This window comes from Hemitrygon akajei, chromosome 23, assembly GCF_048418815.1.
Source record: "Hemitrygon akajei chromosome 23, sHemAka1.3, whole genome shotgun sequence".
Taxonomy (NCBI): Eukaryota; Metazoa; Chordata; class Chondrichthyes; order Myliobatiformes; family Dasyatidae; genus Hemitrygon; species Hemitrygon akajei.
In genome coordinates, this window is record NC_133146.1 from 20,446,718 (window position 1) to 20,469,751 (window position 23,034).

Sequence of the window (23,034 nt, forward strand, 5' to 3'; positions counted from 1 at the left end):
TGGGAGACCCCCAGAAAGAAGTGGAGAATGACAAGCCTATGATCCTGTGAGACTTACAAATAAGAATGATAAGCAGGTACTGGACAACCAACTCGCCATAGTAATATTGGACAAGGAACAGAAGAAAGTAATAGTAATAGATGTGGCAATCCCGAATGACAGAAACATCAGGAGGAAAGAATATGAGAAGCTGGAGAAATGCCAGAGCAGATAGAAAGGATGTGGAAGGTTAAAGCCGAAGTAATCCCGATGGTGATGGCAGCATTTGGAGCTGTGACACCTGGACCGGGAGAGTGGCTTCAACAAATCCCGGGAACAACATCTGAGATCTCGGTCCAGAGAGCGCACTACTAGGAACAGCAAGGACACTGCGCTGAACCCTCAAGCTTCCATGCCTCTGGTAGAGGACCCGAGACTGAGGGAAAAATACACATACACACCACCCATAAGGGGAGAGAAAGATATATAATTTCTGTTTTGCTCTGTTTTCAAACTAACTACTTAATATATATACTTGCTGTAATTTGCTTATTAATCTTTCTATATTATCATGTATTGCACTGTACTGCTGCTGCTAAATTAACAAATTTCAGGACATATGCCGGTGATAATAAACATGGTTCTGATTTGTTATTACATGTTTCAGGAAAGATAATGATCATTTTCCTATCTCTGTTTTTGTGATAACGAGGCAGTAGATTACCGCTTTCTCTAAATGCCACCTGTTCCCGTGCAATAATGTGTTACGTCCTCTGTTTCGTGTATGAATGAACAATGCTCGGAGAGCTTCGTAACCTGCTTATCTGAAAGCGAACCATTCTCCCGGATGTTACCCAATAGTTTCTAAACAGGAAATACCACGCGACCAAGGAGCAAGAACAGAAGGAGTGTCTTACTGTCGCCTTGTTGCAGCAGTATAAGGAGACGAGGTTGGGGACGGCCACTCATTCACTGGGTAGCTGATCTCTGATCAGGAACGTGCAAGGGGAGAACATCCAGGTCGTATTAATGGGACGGCTTGGCCAGAAGGCTAAGTGGCGTTTGACATTTGCCACTGGCCTTGTCGAATGTCTCGGTTTCTCGGGCGTGATTGCCGGTTGGCCATCACTAGTATATGTGCTGAAAGAGGACCAGTACTTCGCCGACCTCTGTGAGACGGCGCGCAACTCAAGCCGCAGCTCGGCACCAAATGCCACCGGTGTGTGAACCTGCGGACACTGCTGAGCAGACAGCAGAGAGGGTGATCGGGGAAAAAGGGGATGGGATATCGGTGGGTGGAAGAGGGGTTAAGGCACAGGCCATAGGAAATGTGAGAGGGAGATACAGGATACGGGGAGGAAGATGGAGATACGGTAAGAAAGGCGACAGGGAGAGGATAAATCGTACGGAGATAACGACTGATAGTGAGAGACGAGAGAAGAGGTTTACGGTTGCGCATCTTTTTGTATTTTTTCGCAGTTCAATTCTTGCTCCACCTATTTCCCTCTTCCTTTTTTCACACAAACTCAAACTTATTCTTGTTTGCCCACGGAACTCTTCAGTCCCTCTGTTGCGGTATGATCTTTAACATTTTCCGGCATTCCCTCTACTCTATTTCTCACTTCCTTATCTGTCCTTTCTGCAACACCCCCCCCCCCAGCAATCTCCATCGTTCCTTCCTCTCCCTTCACGGGTTCAGCACGGGTAAAGCCCTCCCCAGCTCTGAGCCCATCTACAAGGAGCCCTGTCGTAAGAAAGCAGCATCCATTATTAAATACCTTGCCATCAGGTCACGCTCGCTTTTCGCTATTGTCATCAGGAAGGAGGTGCAGGAGCTTCAAGTCCCAAACCACTAGGTTCCTGAATAGTTATTGCCCCCAACCATCAGAGGGGATAACTTCACTCAGCCCAACACTGGACCAATTTCACAACAATGGACTCACTTTCAAGGGCTCTTTAAGTAATGTTCTCGGTATTAATACTTATTTAGTTGTTTATTATTATTATTATTATTATTATTATTATTATTATTATTATTAATTTGTATTTGCATAGTTTGTCTTTGTCTTGTTTGCGGTTTTCACAGATCCTATTGCGTTTCTTTGTGCTTACTGTGAATGCCCGCAAGAAAATGAATCTCAGGATAGTATGATGACAGATATTTACTTTGATAATAAATGTATATTGAACTTTGAAATGTCCTCTCCTGTGGTCCGTCGCTTACATTCTGCATTTCCCTGGCGCTCCTTCACCGTTTGCTCTCTCCGTCACTTTGCTCTCAACCACCCACGACTTCCTTTATACTTTTGCTCTCCCTTAGTTTCTCCACCTTCCGCCCACCTCGTCTCTTTCGAGCCTCTGCCCTCTCTCACTCGCTCACCATTTCCTCTCTTTCTCCCAACGCATAGTGGGCTGCATTCTACAGGACGAGCGATTTACGCTCATCTTCACAATTGCCACAGCCGTCAAAAACATTGCCGCGGTCGTCAACGGCTGTCTGCTCGACTATTGTGGTACGATGGCGACTCGATTCGTTGCCATGTAAGTACTTTCGGGTACTGGGTATGGTGGGGATTTCTGGTATCGTGGTGTGTTCTACAGAAGAGCGCGGCAGGCGAAGTGTAGCAGAATACGTACCAGGAGAAATGTTCCGTGGGAGCCGAGAAGGAAGCTCCTGTTTTGGCATGTTGTAATGGCATGGAAGGCGCCGACATAATGGCAGTCATAGGAAAGGGGGACGGAAGCAGAAAGAGACTGAAAGGGGCAGCAGACACAAAGTGAAAGAATATATAAATGTCAGAACGTCCTGAGTGTGGCCTCTGGCTTGGGCGCAATCGTACAGCCAAGGACAAGGGCAAGACTTTATGTTGTCCTGGTCCATAAACTCTTCCGTTTGAAGGCCTTCATTCATCGTCAAACCGCCGGGGAAACTTTGAGTAAGTGGCAGTCCAGTCTTTCTCTAGTCACGAGTGGGGAGGGATGCGCTGGCTGAGAAATGAAGGTGACGACCAGTCCTAAAGTTCGGATTTGCATATTCACAGATCCCTGTGCACTGCGGCCACCCTGATGATCGCCTTCTCCACTGTTGGTGAGTCTGTGTCCTTCCGCGGGGGAGGTGTGTGTGTGTGTGCGTGCGTGTGTGCGTGTGTGTGTGTGCGTGTGTGTGTGTGTCTGTGTGTCTGTGTGTCTGTGTGGGTCGAGGGGGCAGTATGGTAAAAGGAATGTAGAGGCAGGACCTAATTGCATTGGGGATTTACAGTAAATTAGGGGAGCAGGTATAGGCGAGCAGTTACGGAAAGGACAGTAAGTCCGAAGCAGAATAAGATGCCAAGCGAAAGACCGCTGGAAATGTCGGAGATAAAACGTGAGGTGGAAATGGATAAAAATCAGCACATATAAAGTTAAGAGGCAGAGAGGAGGAGAGATGAGGAGTCGAAGAGCACCTGAAAGGTGCAACCCATTGGCGTAAACCCTGACTTCCCTGCAGACACGGTTTTGGTCCTGAAGCCAGAGGACCAGGGTCATTCAGAAAGGGGGAAAGAAATATACAAACAGCGAGGTGCTGTTGCCTTCTTTTCCATCTGTGGGTTAGATATCATGGAGTTCTGAACGTTTGGATTTGCGATGCTTGGGGAGCTCCGAACTGCGGGAGAGACAGCGCAGGGGAGAACGGCAGTGCAGATGGCGCACCAGTCTCTCAGAAGTGTAATGTGAGGGAGCACCTCCCTTCCAGTTCAATCCTGTTGGGAGAACTCTACTCTCGGTTTGGCAGTCTGGGGGGAAACCGACCGTGCAGAGGGAACCCGCGCTGGCAGACGGGCTGTGCCAGAAGGGCAGCAGAGAAACAATGTCGAACTGCTGGAGATGTGCTACGTACTTACGTTCATTTACAGGTCCCACCGTTTCTCCGATGCATTTGGATATTCAGTGAATTTTGTTGTAGCAGCAAAATTTTAAAAACCTCTGGTGACCGTCAAAATTTCCCATTGCAGCATCGGCAATGCTCTTGTTTCCTGGAGTCTGCTTTCTTGGAGTGGGCGGATTAATGCTACTGATCACCAACATTCAGGTAAAATGGACATATGAGCTGGGTTACTGAGACGGAGCGTGGGGAGTTCAATGGGTCGGTACTGAGGGAGCGCGGAACTATCTGAATGATCGCAGTGATGGAGCGCCATGTTGTCAGGAGTCGCCCCTCTCTTCCTCTCCTCCATTCCAACCCTTGCTCACCAGCAAACCACCTCCTTCTCCCGAAAATAATATTTCGGACTCTGACTCAATTTCGGCAAGCGAGTCCAAATCTTTACCGCAGGGTAAAAACCTTGTTTCCGTAGTAAATTGGCCGTGCCTTACTTTGAAACAGCTGCTTCCCTGAATAATAGCTCGACGCGTCCTCAACACTGTCGTTTTTCACATGGCAGCTTGCACTTTCACTGACCTAACCCGACACTGGCCTGTCCAGACTGCAGTGTTCGCGCAGCACTATCGTTCCTCTTGAGGTGCTGCCTCTGACTGAATACACGATACCGACGAGCTGTCCATCGAGTATCACTCCGGAACTTTGGTGTCACTTGGCTAACTATCCAACTGTACAGGGATGTTACTTCCCGGAAGGTTGTGACCACGGTATTTGGCGAAAGATGAGGAAGGACTCGCCTGCTTTCCGGGAGCCGCGCTCACTGTTTCTGCTTATGCACATACCGCAGGTTGGAAACCTATTTGGAAAAAAACGTTCCACAGTTATCGCGCTGTACATCGGAGCTTGCGATTCATCACCAGCCGTGCTTGTGCTTGTGAAGGTGAGCGCTCCTGGCAATGACCAGCCTCTGAGAGTGGGTCCCGGAAAGCCGGGGTCTGAGTCAGTTTTCCTGAGTGAGCTAGGACTGGATGGAATCAGGCCATCGCATGTTTAGTCACGAAGAACAGGTGGAAAGTAACCCCGTGTGCAGTATCACCGAAGTGAGGAAGTTCAACACTGGTGTGCCCAAGGGAGGGGGAGGGGAGAGGAGAGGAGGGGAGGGGAGGGGAGGGGAGAGGAGAGGAGAGGAGAGGAGAGGAGAGGGAGAGGGAGAGTTAAAGAGTTAAAGCAAGGATTGATAAAAAAAAAGCTGTAGTATTGGGCAGTGACGGGGAGATGGGGGAAAGCGAATAGGGGGAAAATCAGACAGTGATATACATACAGTGGTATAGTACAGTAACAGACGCTTCGACTTATGAAAGCTATGCCGTAAGTTCTCTTAAATTAGAGCCGGATATACTTGGGATATTCCAGGGACTGTTAAATAAGCACATGGATGAAGGAGAAACTGGAGGGTTATGTGGGAGGGAAGGTTTAGAGTGGTCTTGGAGGAGAGTGTAAAGTCAGCACAACATCGTGGACAGAATGGCTTCACTGTGTTCTCCGCTCTGTTCTAAACCATTACTGCACGTATTCCCGTTTTATGTTCCCCATATTCCCATCAAATGCTACATATTTTACCACTCATCCACATACTCGAGACATTTACAGTGGCAAAATACCTTACCAACCCGCACGTAACTGGAATGTAGAAAAAATCCAGAGGACCAAGTGAACACACGCCGCATAGCGTGAACGCGCGAACACCGCGCTGCCGGCACCCGTATTCGGAATTCAACCGGGTCCTGAGGCGAGACACTGTGGGGAATGACGTAATAGAGAGAAAAGGACATAGGACAGTCCAGTCGGGGGTGGGGGTAGTGGTTTCGGGATGAATATCGGACTGTGAGGGAGAAAACGGGGAATTGCTGATATTTCTCGATGGATTAACTCAGATATGAAGACGTCAGATGCAGGTAGAAAACTAATTGCCATATTTTGTCTTTCCTCTGTCTATTTCATTACCCCCGCTTCCCTGTCTTCCCGTCTACAGTTGTTCTATGAAGCTGCTTTCTCACTGAGATCCATCTTCCTCTTCGTGAGCTGCCTGAGCTGTCTACCCATCATCCGCACTATATTCCTGATGCCTCGGACGCACATCCCCCATCCATTACCACCGGGCTATACCTACGGGTAAGGCGGAGACCCAGCCGGTCACCAGTTAATGAATAAACTGAGAGCGGTATATACATATAAAGTGGACATCCAGGAGTGCGCTTCGGACTGAAACCTAATCACGGGGATCTATGAGATTATATCCCCAGTATATCAGGCACAGGAATGGCAAATTATTGGGAAGGTGGAAATAATCGTGAGGAATTTTATCGAGAGCTTGCGGGCTTACAGTACATACAGAATAATAAGTGTTCTCATCAAATGTGGGTTGAGATCTAATCGAGGTATCACATGGTAAGGGGCGGCAGTAACAGATATCAAACTGAACGGAACCTACCCGATATGCTCGAGGGATCATTTGTAGAATAACAAATGCTAAGAGTGAGTCATAGACCGGCACCTAATCGCAGGGAACGGTGGGGGGGAGTGTTCATATAAACAAAGACAACCAGTACGGAACGCGTTGCCGGGTGTAATGTCTTTTCAATGCAATCGAAAAGTTTACACATACAATATGGATTAGTGCGAGTGAATTGAGACTGGAATTGAATCGGCGTGTTCAAAGAAATCTGTAGAATAACTGATACCCGGGGTCTGATTTCCAGACTACGACACATACTCGAATGTTTTGCGAAACTGTTGTCATAGGATGAGGCGATAAAAAAGTAACTTGTACCTTATCAAGAATTATAGACGGCAATAAGCTGGGCTTTGAGTGAATTTACTTGCTGTAGGATAATACTCTTTAGGAATAGATACTTCTCAGTACTCTGCCCACCCCACAATAAACAATCCTGGAGGCAGGACCTACCATCGCGTTTGACCCAATGACATGGCGTTTGTTGATTGCTACCCCCTATCGCCTCCCCCCCCCCCCACACCATAGGGCGACTTGTGAGATGAGTAAATTGATCAGATTCTTCTCTGAAGAGCGGTTGACCCACCGGAGGCGCTCCATCCCGGGAACGGCCGGGGCGGGTAGCGAGAGGATGCAGATGACTGAAGGGCCCACTGGACAGAAAAGGAATGGGGAGGGACGAATGGCTGAAGGAAAGTTTGGAGAAAAAAGAGAAGAGACAGAGGTCGGAGAGAGAAGCAGAACGAAGTACCAAAGAGTCTTGGGAGACAGACATGGAACTGCTTATGGGAGTACCCGGCCCAAAGGGACAAACGGTAAGAAAGTCCAAGATCCGCATTCCATTATGCACCCACTCTCCCTTCCGGCCACCTTTATGCCCCTCTCATTTCTGTCCCCTTTACAGTGTTTCTTTCCTCGCCTCCTCCCCTCCGCCCTTCCATGTTCGACATCAGTCTAATCTCTGAGCACCGACACCAACCCATTCTTCCCTTCCCATAGTCCTCTTTGATATTGGCCGCTTCCACTCCAGTCACTTCACCATCTTTATGGTTTTCTGATGAATTGGTGGTTTAGGTTTACAACTGGCTTGGCCAAAGGAGACTGTGGTGGCACAAGGGTGCTATGACCGTATTCAGTGCCGCTCCACTGTCCACCGTGATGTATTTCCGATTGTTTGTATGTTTACAGACGATATACCCATTAGTAGAGTGGAGGTAGTTCCCTCTAATTGTTTTTTATAGTTGAACCCATGCGCTGCACTCTAAGTGCATTTTTTTTTGGATATACATACCAGGAATATTTAGAATGACAATGGAAAAATCACACTTTTGAATTTATTTATGAGTTAAAGATAAATTCAGTGCAACGAAGAAAATCTTTCCCGTTTCATAAACTCTAGCTGCGTCAATTTTCAGCTGCGCGGCAACAAAAGCTATGCGCGTACCATCCATGTCCACCTCTGCGCGTACCATCCATGTCCACCTCTGCGCGTACCATCCATGTCCACCTCTGCGCGTACCATCCATGTCCACCTACGCGCGTATCATCCATGTCCACCTACGCGCGTACCATCCATGTCCACCTCTGCGCGTACCATCCATGTCCACCTACGCGCGTACCATCCATGTCCACCTCTGCGCGTACCATCCATGTCCACCTACGCGCGTACCATCCATGTCCACCTCTGCGCGTACCATCCATGTCCACCTCTGCGCGTACCATCCATGTCCACCTCTGCGCGTACCATCCATGTCCACCGTGATGTCTTCTGCGCGGGTCCCATTTGCCAACCTTAGACCTGTATACAGTATCAACGGATAAGTGATTGCATATGAAAAATTCTTGATTTCTATATCGAAGTACCTGCCCATTAGTAGCTTAAACATTGTAAAAATATCAGCCTCCAGGGACCCGTCAGATAGGTCGTTCTAGATATTCACCATGCCCTGTTCGAAAATGTACCCGCAGATTTCCCTGTGTAATTGCTTTCATATGAAACACGGGCCCTCCTGTCAAAACACGATCTTTGGATAAAGACCATGGCTATCCATTCAATCTACGCCCCTCATAATGTTATAATCCTTTTTTTATGCCAATCCCCCCACAAATAAATCTATGAAAATATTAAATATGAAAGCCATACTGTTTTCAAATCTCTTTACCTCTCTTACAGGCCTGGTGGCCAGAGGCAACAAGGAGCAAATATCCTCCTTCTGGAATTGCCTCTTCTCCCGGCTCTGGCTCACGCACCTGCTCTGGCTCTCGCTTATCCAGCTGCGGAATTTACTGTTTATCGGGACCCTGAATCCGATGCTGAACCTATTGGCGGGCAGGGATCCCGCGAAAGGTAAAGTTAGACGGGCGAAGGCCGACTGTCGGCAATGCAAAAGGAGTGAGGGTGGTCGAAAGAGAGAAAGAGAAGCGAGAGGGCGGACGGACAAAACGTAAAAGAAAGGGCTGAGTGTAGGGACTAGAGCGATGTTAGAGATAGGGGTTGTAAGAGGACGCAATCCGGTTCGGAATGCGTTTGCATCTATTGTGTGCATAAAAGTGTGTGTTCTTTCCTCTTTCTCTCTGCAGCGGTTGTGCTCTTTCTTTCTTAATAAAAAAAATGGGTTCTTGCTTTGTGGCTGCCTGTAAGCAAACAAAACTCAAAGTGTACAATTTATATATTATTTGATAATAAATATACTTTAATTGAAAACGAAGGTTTCGTGGCCGTAGAGATAGGAGCGGTTTTGCGGCCGGAAACTGATTACACAGGTATCAGGCGCGTTGGGGACAAGGACTGCTACACGGGTAAGAGTATGTGTAGAGAGCAGAGGGAGTTGCAGGTACGGGGGGGGGGGTGTAGGACTGGGATTTTACAGAGATAAGAGGTGTGTGAGCAATTGGGAGTGAGATATGGAGACGGGGAGTTCTAAGGGGTTGGAAGCGGTTGCACAGATGAAAAGTACTTATGGGTTACGTGGATTATATATAATCCTCGCGTTGTGGGCCAAGGGATTACTGTATGGACATTGGGAATAGTGCAGGTGCTGGATTCAGTATCAGTGACGGTGTAGGCTAGTGCCCAAGATGGAGCTGGCTAGATTTACAACCTTCTGCAGCTTTTTTCGGTCCTGTGCAGTAGTTTCCCACCCCCCCCCCCCCCACTCCATATCAGACAGTGACGCAGCCTGTCACAATGCTCTCCACGGTACAACTATAGAAGTTTTTGAGTGTATTTGTTGACATGCCAAATCTCTTCAAACTCCTAATAAAGTATAGCCGCTGCCTTCCCTTCTTTATAACTGCATCGATATGTTGGGACCAGGTTAGATCCTCAGAAATCTTGACACCCAGGAACTTGAAGCTGCTCACCCTCTCCACTTCTGACCTTTCTATGAGGACTGGTACGTGCTCCTTCGTCTGACCCTTCCTGAAGTCCACAATCAGCTCTTTCATCTGACTGACGTTGAGTCCCAAGTTATTCCTGTGGCACCACTCCATTAGTTGGCATATCTCACTCCCATACACCCTCTCATCTCCATCTGAGATTCTACCAACAATGGTTGTATCGTCAGCAAATTTGTAGATGGTATTTGAACTATGCCTAGCTACACAGTCATGTGTATACAGAGAGTAGAGCAGTGGGCAAAGCACACACCCCTGAGGTGCATCAGTGTTGATCGTCAGCGAGGAGGATATGTTATCACCAATCTGCACAGATTGTGGTCTTCCGGTTAGGAAGTCAAGGATCCAATTGCAGAGGGAGGTACAGAGGCCCAGGTTCTGTAACTTCTGAATCAGGATTGTGGGAATTATGGTATTAAATGGTATTAAAAGCTCTCCACAGCGAGAGCGTCGATAGTTACAGGTGCTCACCAGGAGAGCGTCAACGCCCTCGGTAAGTCTCCTCAGAGTGAAGGGAGTGTGGGAGAGACAGAACATGTGAATTCTGGTGCTGGGAGAGAGAAGAGAGTCAGATGAGGCTGCGAGGGAGAGAATGAAAATGCAGATGAATGGACTTCGATGACGAGAGATGTAATGGTGAAACGAAGGGGAGAGAGGGGCAATAGGAGAAATTAGAAAAACTAGATTTAGAGAACTAACAAAGTGAATGCAAACAGAAAGTGGGAGGGCAATGGAAGGGGGAGAGAACTGGTAAATTCGGAGATTGAGGATGGAGAAACTGTGGCATAGGCGACTGATGACTTCGCATGCATTCAAGTTCAACAGTGGGCGTGACAGGGAATGAGGAAAGGTGCAGCTGACTCATATCGTTTCATATCGCCAAATCATATCGTTTCCTCGCAGCCCGGTAGCACACGCTTTGCGGCCCGGTACCGGTCCGCGGCCCCGGTGGTTGGGGACCACTGGCATAGAACGCGTGAATTGTGACATGACTGGGAGATTGGAGTAGAAGGGAGAGGGCGTTGGTCGAGACTTAATGGAGAGGAAGACAGAGGGAAACGGGAAGGCAAATATCCTGGTATTTTAGCGATTACAATCCATCTCTGGTGAATATTCAAACAGACATTTCACTCCTTTAGAGGTCAGATGCACGGATGAGGTGAGTCAGCACATACTTTTAAGTCAATGATTTGAATGCAATAACTCTCCCGCTATCTGCAGCACCGTAGGCACATGCCTATAGTACGATTCCTTGTCCAGTGCTATCCCAAATCAGGTAACTTCGAAGCATTCTGTCTGTCCTTCAATCACCCGTCTTTCTTCAACTTTAGTTCATTCTTTGCTCATTATTTTTTCTGTTTCTCACTGGCAGTCAGCAGGTTTACAAATGTCTTCGCCTTCGCCCAGTTGTGTGCCATTTTGTGTGCTCCCTGGAACGGGCTGATTCTGGACCGACACAAACGGAGAGGTCGGAGGTTGGATTCAGTCGCAGGTAATTCTCCAGAGTGAGGATGGTCTCCTCGCAGCGACACCGACAGCTGAGGTCAAGAGTTAAAATCAATTCAGGAACTACTTATTGCCCCTACTCCCTGACACTGCACTTCACTATGACGGCACCTGCTCAGAAACCCATTGGTGCCTCACATTTCTGTTACACGAACATCTTCCCACAATGTTCTCTCTCATCTCCATTCAGCCGCCTCTCTCTCACCCCCATCCTGTCCCAACCCCTCTCTCCCTTCTCAAACTTTTCACACAATCATTGACCCGTGTCTTCTCTCTTTCTCTGCATCATGTCTTTCTCCAACTTCTCTCTGACTACTTATTCTCCCTTTAGAGTCTTCCTTATCCATTATCTCTACACTACCACTACCTTTTACTTCTCTCTTCTCCGGAACCATTTATCTATCATTCCCGATCGCCACTCTCTCGGACCAGTTGGAATCAAACAGGTTGTTTCAACTTTTATATTCACCCCCTTACGAGGGCATTACTAATGGGAGCGTCAGAAAAGAAGACTTTTTGTGGAGTTGTGACAGAACCGAATAAACTAGGGTAGATCTGGTAGCATTGCTGGACAGGGAGAGACTCAACGAGTCCTGTCTGTGATTCTATACCGACACCGCAAAAGAAAATGTTAAGAGGAGGGTGGTTAGAAAGGGGAGTATGCCTGCGATAAACTTTTGGTAAACACGGTTGTTGGGCAGAAAAGACAAACTGATAACTGATAGTGAATAGCGCCACGTCCACCTTCCAGACAAATTACAGCCATCAGATCTTGAAGTTAACAAGGTCAACTCTTTTTTCCGCTCAAACGTTCCTGCTACATACCACTTCCTATTTGTCACCATGTTATTGTTTGTCTGTTTTGCCATAAAATTACCTTCGAAGTTGGACGACACCCAAAAGCTGGACAAAATCGAAAAGGGTGAACACAAATTGAAAGTGTTATATGTGAATGCGCGCAGAATACGGAACAAGGTAGATGAACTTGTAGCACAGTTACAGATTGACATGTTTGACTTAGTGGGCATCACTGAATCGTGGCTGAAAGAAGATATTATCTGTCAGCTGACGGTCCAAGGATACACATTGCATTGAAGGGACAGGCAGGTAGGCAGAGGAGGTGGCATGTTAAAAAATTAAATCAAATCATTAGAAAGAGGAGACATCTGGTCGAAATGTTGAATTGTTGGTGGAGCGAAGGAACTGCGGGGGTAAAAGGACCCTGATGGGAGTTATATACAGACCCTCAAACAGCAGGAAACATGTGGTCTACAAATTACAACGAGAGATAGAAAATGCATACCAAAAGATCAATATTTCAACAGTCACGGGGGTCTCAATGTGCAGGTAGATTGGGAAAGTCAGGTTGGTGCTGGATCCAAGAGGGGGAACTTCGAGATGGTTTTATAGAGCTCCTCAAGGTCGAGCCCGCTAGGGGATCAGCTATTCTAGATTAGATGTTGTGCAATGAATTGGAATTGATTAGAGCACTTAAGGTAAAGGAGCCCCGCAATTTCATAAGGAGAAGCTAAAGTGTTTTGTATCAGTATTACGGGGGGGGGGGGGTAAAAGGAATTACAGAGGCCAAAATTGAGGGGAAAAGAACCACCCACTAGTCCGCGGGATTTAGAGGAACAAATTTGTAGAGAGATCTCAGACTGTTTCAGGAAACATAAGGTTGTCATAGTAGATTATTTTAATTTTCTGCATATTGACGACTCCCATACTGTAAGAGGGCTAGATGAGTTGTCAAAAGTGTTCAGAAAAGGTTCCTCAATCAATTCGTGGAAGTGCCGCCGAGAGAGTGTGCGTTACTTGATCTCCTATTAGGGAATGAGACAGGACAGCTGACAGACGTTTGTGTAGGGAACACATTGCATCTAGAGTCAATAATGCCATTAGTTTCAAAGTAAACATGGAAAAAGGTAGGCCTGGTTTGCGGGTTGTCTAGATCGGCCAGAGCTGTGCTTTTCTATGGCTCTAATTTTTGATTATTTCACTCTCAACCAATGCCGGACCTGATTCTAAAATGTTCTTCTAGGTTTGCTTCTTTCTTCCTGTATCCCCGATAAACTAACTATTCTCATAACGCCACCTGTCTCGGAGTTAAAATTCCAGCTGTAAATATCAAACTGAAATTCAGCACAATGGGATCTGTGGTACTATGGGTCGATTTCTTATTATGAACCAAAATGTTTCAAATTCACTGTCTTTAGAAATCACGCTGGTTTTCTTCTGCTCTCTAACCTGTTGTGCTGTCAATATATTGTATTGTGTTTTGGACTGTCCCTTTGTACAGGGAGAGTCCTGGAGCCGCTCTGACCACTAACTGATCGCTTGTCTACCCTTCTGGTTTAGGGTCGGCTGTCCAGCAGAGGTTGGAAGACATGCAGTCAACGGTGCTCACTCTCAGCATGACCGCCACACTCTCCGTCCTCTTCTCTATCTGCGCCGCCGTCCCAGTGCTGGAAGTGCAGTACCTGACTTTCATCCTACAGGTGATCCAGGCAACGTTCCTCTACGGAAACGACGCCGCATTCATCGCTATCGCGTAAGTCTACGTGCGGTCACACAGCACGGGATAGGCCCTTCGCCCTTCCAAACAGTGCTGATCGTCAAACACCTATTGACCTAACCATCACGTCATAGGTCACCGAAACAGTCCTTCGGCCCATCGAGGCCGGTTTGACCATTTACAATAATTTGGTAATTTTCTCAACTACTTGGAAAGCAGTCTAAGTACATTTATCGTGCGATTATTTCATCTTTCTTTTCAACAGCGAAGAACGCCCCCAGACTCATAAAAATAACCCTAGATTTAGTAACGTGATACCAAATGCCCCAGCTACTTTCCCTCATAACCTACAAACTCGCCGCCCCATTAGGAAAACGCCCCGAGTGTACTTGGACTGTTAGAGGAGACAGAAACCCCAGGGTAGATTCACATTGTGAGAGGAGGAAGCCGAATTCACAATCGAGCCGGGTGGCCGGGCTGCCAGATAGTAGATTGATCAACTGCTCTGCTTTTGGATTCTGGCAGAAATTTCGAAGCCCAACAAGCAGAAATGGGGCTCGAGCATTTGCAATAATACAAGAAAAGAGGAGCGGGAATTTGACGACCAAACTTTCTCCCCAATGCCGTTCAATGTGATCATAGCTGATTTACCCCAGTCCCATCTCCTCTGTGCTAGATCAGGATCCCCGCAATAATTCCTCTCCACTTAAGTATTCAAATGATTTATCCTCATTTAACCTCTGGGGTAGAAAATTTCAGAACGTTACACTCCATTTTATGAAGAAATGACTACACAGCTCTATTTGAAATGGGCGGTTGCTGACCCTGAAGCTATGCCCCTTTCTCTGTTGGAAGCTCTTGCACTGGTGGGGTGGGGGGAGTTTGGCGCATCCCAAAAACTACCTCGTCCCAGCTGCTTGGGATGTTCTATGTTTCCATGTGATCGGCCCTCATTCATCCCAACTATTGGCTACTATGCGCGGTGACGCACAACGCAATTTGAATTTAATTTTCTAGTGTACCATCTAAGTTGAAAGGGAACCTGGAAGCAAAGCCATGGTGATTTTAATAGCAGCACGGGAAATGGGGCCCTGATAAATTTAAAAAGAGCTCGGGAGCAGGGTGGACAGAATGAGGTCTCAGTGATTTGAAACGCGGCGCGGAGAGTTTAAGGTTAGGGCAAGAAACCAAATTTGGTGAGCAAGAGATATAAACGCGGATTGGGAAAAATCGGACCTTTAAACATCTTAACCCCTCCTATTTCTCCCATGACAGCTTTCCCATGTGTCATTTCGGGAAGCTCTACGGAACCACGCATGCTCTGGTGGGAGCGTTCTCGCTCCTCCAGTATCCTTTTTACATCCTTGTCAAAGGATCCTTGCAGGGCAACCCATTCTACGTAAGTATCAGAAAACTCCCACGTAACGTAAGTGTCCGACTGGCTCCAGGGAGCTAGATTAAGGTATTTATACGATAACCCTGTTTGGCATCTCGAAGTGACAATAATACAATAATATGGGAACTCCACTCGACCAATGGATATAAAGCCTCCCGATGTGGAGAGTCCTAAAAGGAAAGAGGCATAGAAATGGATCAGGTGAATGAGGGGTCGTGGGGAGTGGTGGGGGAATGCAGCTTCGCCACGAAAGCGATGACATTTCCCCTCTTGTCTGAGTGAACCAAGGAACTCGAAAAAGAAACGGATGCTACTTACATCCACGGAAATGCCCAAGGCTACACCCTGCACTGAAAAAAAAGTGTGTGAAATTGAAGAATTTTTTTTTCAAAATTAGAAAGCTAATAAAAACAAATGGAAAGAACTTTAGGGACTGCTTTAAGTTCAGCCCGACCTATTATAGCTCTCAAGACATGGTGCTGATTTCAATCTATCACCTTTTTTAAAATATTTATAACTCAAGCCATCAGTACAAGCAACAGTCTCATCTCATTCATGCACCATCTCTGCATGAAATACATCGGATGATTTCAGATACTGTACAGAGTTTCCCCCTTGTTTGTATCAGAAATGGGCAATGTGAAGATTTCCATCTATAATATTGGTGTTGGGTTTCCGCAGCATCTCCTTTTACATAGGTGACAGTGAGAACAGCAAGGTCTATTGATGCTCAAGACCATGTTGGTATTAATAAGGAAGAAGTACTGTGTCGCCCGAAGAAAATTTGCATCTACTGATGTCTATTTTTCTCGTATTTTTCCCTATCTGACAGATGAACATCGCGTTTGTTGCGATAGTGATGTTGGCCTTTGCCCATCCTCTGAATGTCCACCTTTTGTGGAGACGGGAGACACTGAAAAGGAGTGGAAGAAGCGGCATGTCCATGGAATGGGGAGATACATACCCACTCATGGAAGACAATTGGAGTCCTGGGCATAGAGAGATGGGGGCTCAATCAGAGGGTTCAGTGCAGAGCATTGGGGAGCAGGAAGAATCAGAAGAGGAGTAAGTGTGGGATCCATGGGCGCTTGTGGGGAAGGATCTTGGTCAGTAGGAATTGGTAAAGGAGATATGGTCAGTGGGAGCTGGTGAAGGGGTGTAAGCTTAGTTGGAACTAATCGGGAATTGTGGATTCAGCAGGTGCTAGCGGGAAAGGAGTGGTGTCAGCGACAGGAGCTACTGTGAAATTTGGGGTGGATGTAGGCAGACAAAGATGAATAGGACATGGAGAATTGAAACTTTCCTTCATACAGGGCTGGAGCTATGCAGAACGGGGCATACTCTACGCTCTTCGACCTAACATCTATGTTGACCAAGATGTCTGTCTAAACCATACCCAATTGCCTGTGTTCTGTCTGTATCCTATGATGTAACATATGATATCCATATTCCTGTCGAATGTTTTTGAACTTTGTAGTTGTGCCTTTCTCTACCACTTGATCCATCAGCTCGCTTCAAATACCTATCACCCTCTGTGCGGAAAAACTTATCCCTCAAATCCTGTTTAAATATTGTACTTTCATGTTAAAACTATTCCGTCTCGCTTTAAACTCTCCTACCCTCTAAATATTCTGTGATTGTTCTACCCTATCTACATCCCTAATGATTTCATATATCATTGTAACGTCACCCTTACTTTCACTGCAGGAAGTACAGTTCCACTCTATCATCTTTTTTTATATTTATAACTCAAGTCATCAGTACAGGCAACAGTCTCTTGTCTCATTCATACACCATCTCTACTATAATCACACTCCTTTTGTAGCATAACGACGAGAACTGTCCACAATGCCCCAAAAATGGTTGGTTAAAGCTTCTCTAAAATTATGAAGCTTATAACTCAGAAAAACCCACAAACAAAACCATTCTTATTCCTCATAATCACATTTTCCCCAAATGTAGATATATCCTGTGAATCAGTCAATCACCCAGAAATTTTCTGACGGAAACATGAGTAAATCTGCAGATGCTGGAAATTCAAGCAACACACACAAAATGCTGATGGAACTGACAAAGGGTCTCGGCCTGAAACGTCGACTGTACTTCTTCCTATAGATGCTGTCTGGCCTGCAGAAATAGTCTAATGTGTGGCATAAGGCTGACTGACTTGTTGTTTCCTGGCATATTCTACCAGCCCAAGAGAATTAAAGCCACATCATTAACCATAGTCCAGATTGTCACCACACCCATTGGTAACAAGTATATCCAACAAGTATTTCTTGGATCCCACAAAGTTCTAGATGCATCTACATTACCTCACAGGAGGAGGGGAAAGCCACATTTATGCTTTTTAGACACCAAAGCCCCTTGGTCTTAAACTCTACTCGATTCAGCACATCACTATTATTTTAATAGGTTCATTAGCTTCCCTTTCCCTCTCCACGGTGAATACTGACGATAAGTATTTGTTTAGGTCTTTTGCCTTTTGCTGTAGGTTCATACTTAGGTCAGCACATTGATCCATAAGGGGCTCTACCAACTCCCTGGTTAAGATATACTTACAGTCTACATATTCTGGCATTCTCTTTTACCTAATCAACCAGAGATATCACATGTCTCCATTCACTTCCTTTAATTCCTCCTTAAGTGTACATCCCTCATTCATCAGACAGCTTCTTTGATCCCATCTATCCATATCTGACGTATACCTACTTTATTTTGATTCATAGTCAAAGTCTCTCTAAATCTTGCTATGTAAGGTCCATTAATCCAGCTAGCCTTTCCCTTCATTGTACAAGAACATGCTGGCAGTGAGCTAAATTATCTCACATCTAGCTGCCTCCCATTTGCTGGACGTCTCTTGAGCTTCTATCAATGTTCCAAATCCATTTTAACAAGTTCCTACCCAAGACCTTCTAAACCACCATTGCCACAACTAGGTATTTAACTTGAGAATCAATCTTATATTATCCTTAACTATCTTAACACTAACAGAATTGGGTTGTTGGTCCTAAGGTATCTAGGAAAGGCAGCTGAGTTTGGACATGGATCAACACCTGGAAATATGACGCTGTATCTTAGTGAGACTAGTGTATCTATTAGTGAGGGGCAGGACTGACTGCTCAGTATTTTGGGGTTCCGTTGTTTTAGACGTGACAGAGCAGGAGGGATTAAAGGAGGAGGGGTGGCATTACGAGGCAGGGAAAATGTCACGGTAATGTTCCATCGGGAGAACTTGATTAATGATGCATTATGCGTGGTACTGAGAAATAAGAAAGGCATGATCACGTTAATGGGACTGTATTACAGGCCACCCAACAGTCCTAGGGATCTAGCGGAACAAATTTGGAAAGAGATCGCAGCCTGTTGCAAGAAACATAAGGTTGTTATAGTAGGTGATTTTAACTTTCCACATATTGACGCGGAATCCCATATTGTAAAATGATTAGACGGGACAGAGTTCATCAAATGTGTTCAGGAAGGTTTACTACATCAGTAAGTAGAAGTCCCAGTGAGAGAACATGTGATATGTACTGGATCTGCTATTAAAGAGTGAAACAGGGCAGGTGCAGAAGTCTGTGTGGGGGAACACTTTGCATCCAGTGACCACAATGCCATTAGTTTCAAAGTAAATATGCAGCAAGATAGGTCTGGTCCAAAGGCTGAGATTCTGAATTGGAAAAGGGCCAATTTTGATGGTCTCAGTAATGGTCTGGCAAGTGTGGATTGGGACAGGCTGTTTTCTGCCAAAAGTGTACTTGGAAAGTGAGAATCCTTCAAAAGTGAAATTTTGAGAGTACAACGCTTGTATGAGCCTGTCAGAATAACAGATAAAGGTAACAAGTGAAGGGAATCTTGGTTTTCAAGGGATATTGTGGCCCCAGTTAGGGAAAAAAGGAGGTGCATAGCAGATATAGGCAAGGAGGAACAAATGTAGCGCTTACAGAATACAAGAAATGCAAGAAAGTACTTAAGAAATAAATCAGGGAGGCTGCAAGGAGGCACGAAGTTGCTTGAGTAGACATGGTGAAGGAGAATCCTTTAGATTCTACAGATATGTTAAGAGCAATGGATTACAAGAGACAAAATTGGTCCTCTGGAAGATCAGAATAGTAATCCATTTGTGGAGTCAAAACAAATGGGGATTTTAAATGTGTTCTTTGCACCTGCATTTACTCGGGAAATGGAAACAGAGCCCACAGAAGTGAGGCAAAGCACCATTAGCTTCCTGGATTCTATACAGATTACGGAGGAGGAGCTGGCTGTCTTAAAGCAAATTAAGTTGGATAAATCCCCGGGGTCTGACAAGGTGTTCCCTTGTACCCTACAGGAGGCAAGTGCAGAAATTGCCAGGGCCCTAGCAGAGATATTTAAATCATCCTTAGCGGCAGGAGAGGTGCCGGAGCATTGGAGGATAGCCATTGTTGTTCCACAGTTTAAAAAAAAAGGTTCTAAACAGAAACCAGGAAATTATAGGCCAGTGAGTCTGACATCAGTTCTGGGAAAGTTATTAGAAGGTATTCTAAAGGACTGGATACATAAGTATTTGGATAGACGGGGAATGCTTAAGAATAGACAGCATAACTTCGTGCACGGTCAGTCATGTCTATCCAATCTTACCGAGTTTTCTGAGGAAGTTACCATGAAAATGGATGAAGGCAAGGCAGTGGATGTTGTCTCCATAGACATCAGTAAGGCACTTGAGAAGGTCCCGCATGAGAGGCTGGTTCAGAAGGTCCAGTCGCTCAGCGTTCAGGATGAGGTCATAAACTGGATTAGACATTGGCTTTGTGGAAGCAGCAGGGCAGTGGTAATAGAGGGTCGCCTCTCTGACTGGAGGCCTGTGACTAGTGGTGTGCCACAGGGATCGGTGCTGGGTCCTCTGTTGTTTGTCATCTATATCGCTGATATGGATGATAATGTGTTTAACTGGATCAGCAAGTTTGTGGATAACACCAAAATTGCAGGTGTAGTGAACAGTGAGGGAGGCTATCATGGTTTGCAGAGGGTAGTGTATCAGCTGGAAAACTGGGCTGAAAGATGACAGATGAAACTTAATGCAAGGTTTTGCACTTTGGTGGGACCAGCCAGGGTAGGTCTTACACAGTCAACGGTATTGGACTGAGGAGTGTGGTAAAACAAAGGGATCTAGGAATACAGGTCCATAATTCATTGAAAGTGGTGTCACAGGTCGATAGGGTCGCAAAGAAAGCTTTTAACGCATTGGCTTTCATATTTCAACGTATTACGTACAGGAGATTTGATGTTATATTGAAGTTGTACAAGGCGTTGGTGAAGCCTAATTTGGAGTAATGTATGCAGTTCTGGACACCCACCTTCATTAAAGATGTAAACACGGTTGAAAGAGTGCAGAGAAATTTTACAAGGATGTTGCTGGGTCTGGAGCACCCGAGTTGAAAGGAAAGTATGAATTGTTTGGGACTGTATTCTTTAGAATGTAGGTGATTGAGAGGAGATTTGACAGAGGTGTACAAGATTATGTGTGGTATAGATTGGGGAAATACAAGCAGGCTTTTTCCATTGAGGTTGGGTGGGACTACAACTAGAAGTTGTGGATTAAGGGTGAAAGGTGAGAAGTTTAAGGGCAACATGAGAGAAACTTCTTCACCTAGAGGGTCGTAAAAGTGTGGAATGAGCTGCCAGCACAAGTGGTGCATGTGAGCTTGATTTCAACATTTAAGAGAAGTTTGGATAGGTTCATGGATAGTAGGGATGTGGAGGACAATGATCCCAGTGCAAATCAATTGAAGTAAGCAGTTTAAATGGTTTTGGCGTAACTAGATGACCCAAAGAGCCAGTTTCTGTGCTGTACTTCTCTATGACTCTAAAGTGCACCCAACTAACACAACAGCCACCTGCTAAGCCTTGTTTCCTGAGGAGCGGTTGAGTGTATCTCCTTCACTCAGAGAGCTACCTATAGACTTCATCAGTAAACATTCCTGGACACAGATGCTGCCCAGTTTAATCCCTGAGAACTGTGGCAGTCCCAGTAAATAATATGGAAGTTAAAATCACCCATTATTATGACCCAATTATTCCCACACACACTCATGATTTACCTAGATACCTGTTACTCCAATCCCCACTGACCTTTCAATTATATTGCACACCCTCCCGCACACATACAGACAAAAGCCTAAATCACTGAATTTTTAGTTTTGTTGATATGTGCTTCAACTGGCAGTTAATTGTGTAAGCTGCACTATTCATGTAGATTTTCATAATCAATGTTTTGTTCTGTAAATTAATTAAAGTCCTGCCAGCCAGACAGGAATCTTATTGTACTCCTTAACCTTGACATCCGTTGTACTTTCTGCTCCGTGGGAGGTAAACCTCCGGTAAGGTTGGTCTTTGTCAACAATCTAAATTAAGCAAGGGTTGCTGGCCTCAGGGTACAAGTCAGCATTGTATGTGAGCAGAGAATTCTCTCATCCAAAGCCGTATTTGGGGACAAAGTTCATGGAGAGAGAACTCATAACTCAGATAGAGCCAGCACCCACAGGAAATGCTTACGGTTCACTTGGTACGGCAATGGACAGTGAGAACGTCAATGAGACCATAAGAAATAGCAGTAGAATTAGGCAATTTGGCCCATTGAGTTTGCTTAGCTATTTCTTCAGGACGGATCCATTTCTCTCTCAATGCCAACTCTGTGGGGTCACAGACTGCCGGCAATTGTTTTGTTTTGAATTTGTATTTTTGTTTGACCACCACACCTACTATAGGAAACATCCTCTTCACATCCACTCTACCTGGGCATTTCAATATTCAATAGGCTTCATTGGAGTTGCCCCTCATTCTTCTAAATTACAGCGAGTAAAGGCCCAGCACCATCAATTGTTCCTCATACAATGGGCCTTTCATTCCCAGAATCATCCTTTGTAAAGGAATGCAAAACTCTAAGTGAGGCCTCATTAGTGTTTTATAAAACCTCAGCATTACATCGTTTCTCTTATATTGTAGTTCCATCAAAATTAATGCTAATTTAGCATTTGCCTTCCTTGCCACTGACTCAACCAACCAACCAACATATCCTTTTGGGAATCCTGCATGAGGACTCCCAAGCCCCTTTGCCCCTCAGATTTTTTCATTTTCTTCCCATTTAGAAAATAGTCTGTGCTTTTATTCCTTCCATCAAAGTTCATGACTATTCACCTCCGGACATTATTCAATTTGCCATTTCTCCTAACATGTCCAGCTCCTTCTGCAACCTTCTTGTTTCCTCAGCTCTACGCGCCCCTCCACCGACCTTTGTTTCATATGCAAAACTGGTCACAAAACCATCAATTCAGTCATCCAAAGCATTGAGATACAACGTAAAAAGAAGCGGTACTAACAGCAACCCTGTGATACCAGTCACCGGCATCCACGGCAATGAAAAATCTGTCGAGACCCATCTTGGTGACTAAATGGAAGGGGAAGACAACAATATACAAAGGTGGGGCTGGGAAGAATGCGAGGTGGAAGGTGATAAGTGAAGCCAAATGGGTGGGAAAAGTGAAGGACTGCAGAAGGAAACTGATAGAAGAGGAGAGTGGACCATAGGAGAAAGGGAAGGAGGAGGGGACTCAGGGTGAAGTAATAAGCAGGTTGGAGAGGTAAAAGGCCAGAATGGAGAATAGGAGTAGAGGCGAGGGGGAGCGATAAGGAACTTTTCACCTGAAGGACAAATCAATATCCATGGCATCAGATTGAAGGCCGTTGAGATGGAATATAAAGTATTTCTCCTCCATCCTGAGAGTAGCATCATCTTAGCACAAGAGGAGGCCGAGGGCTGACATGTCGGAATGGAAATGGGAATCGGAATTAATATGCCTGGCCAGTGCAAAGTTCCCTGTTGGCGGATGGAG

At 45.6% G+C, this 23,034-nt stretch overlaps 1 protein-coding gene across 1 annotated transcript; it reads left to right on the forward strand.

Annotated features, from left to right (window-relative positions):
- The first annotated feature begins 1,008 nt into the window (after positions 1–1,008).
- Positions 1,009–21,444, forward strand: LOC140715358 (equilibrative nucleobase transporter 1-like). Its single transcript, XM_073027428.1, has 12 exons — positions 1,009–1,198; positions 2,388–2,520; positions 3,021–3,067; positions 3,972–4,048; positions 4,686–4,778; positions 5,871–6,010; positions 6,879–7,165; positions 8,524–8,697; positions 11,119–11,238; positions 13,611–13,803; positions 15,043–15,166; positions 15,996–21,444. The coding sequence occupies exons 1-12, from the start codon at positions 1,009–1,011 to the stop codon at positions 16,230–16,232; spliced, it is 1,815 nt and encodes a 604-aa protein (XP_072883529.1). The 3' UTR covers positions 16,233–21,444.
- Positions 21,445–23,034: the final 1,590 nt, after the last annotated feature.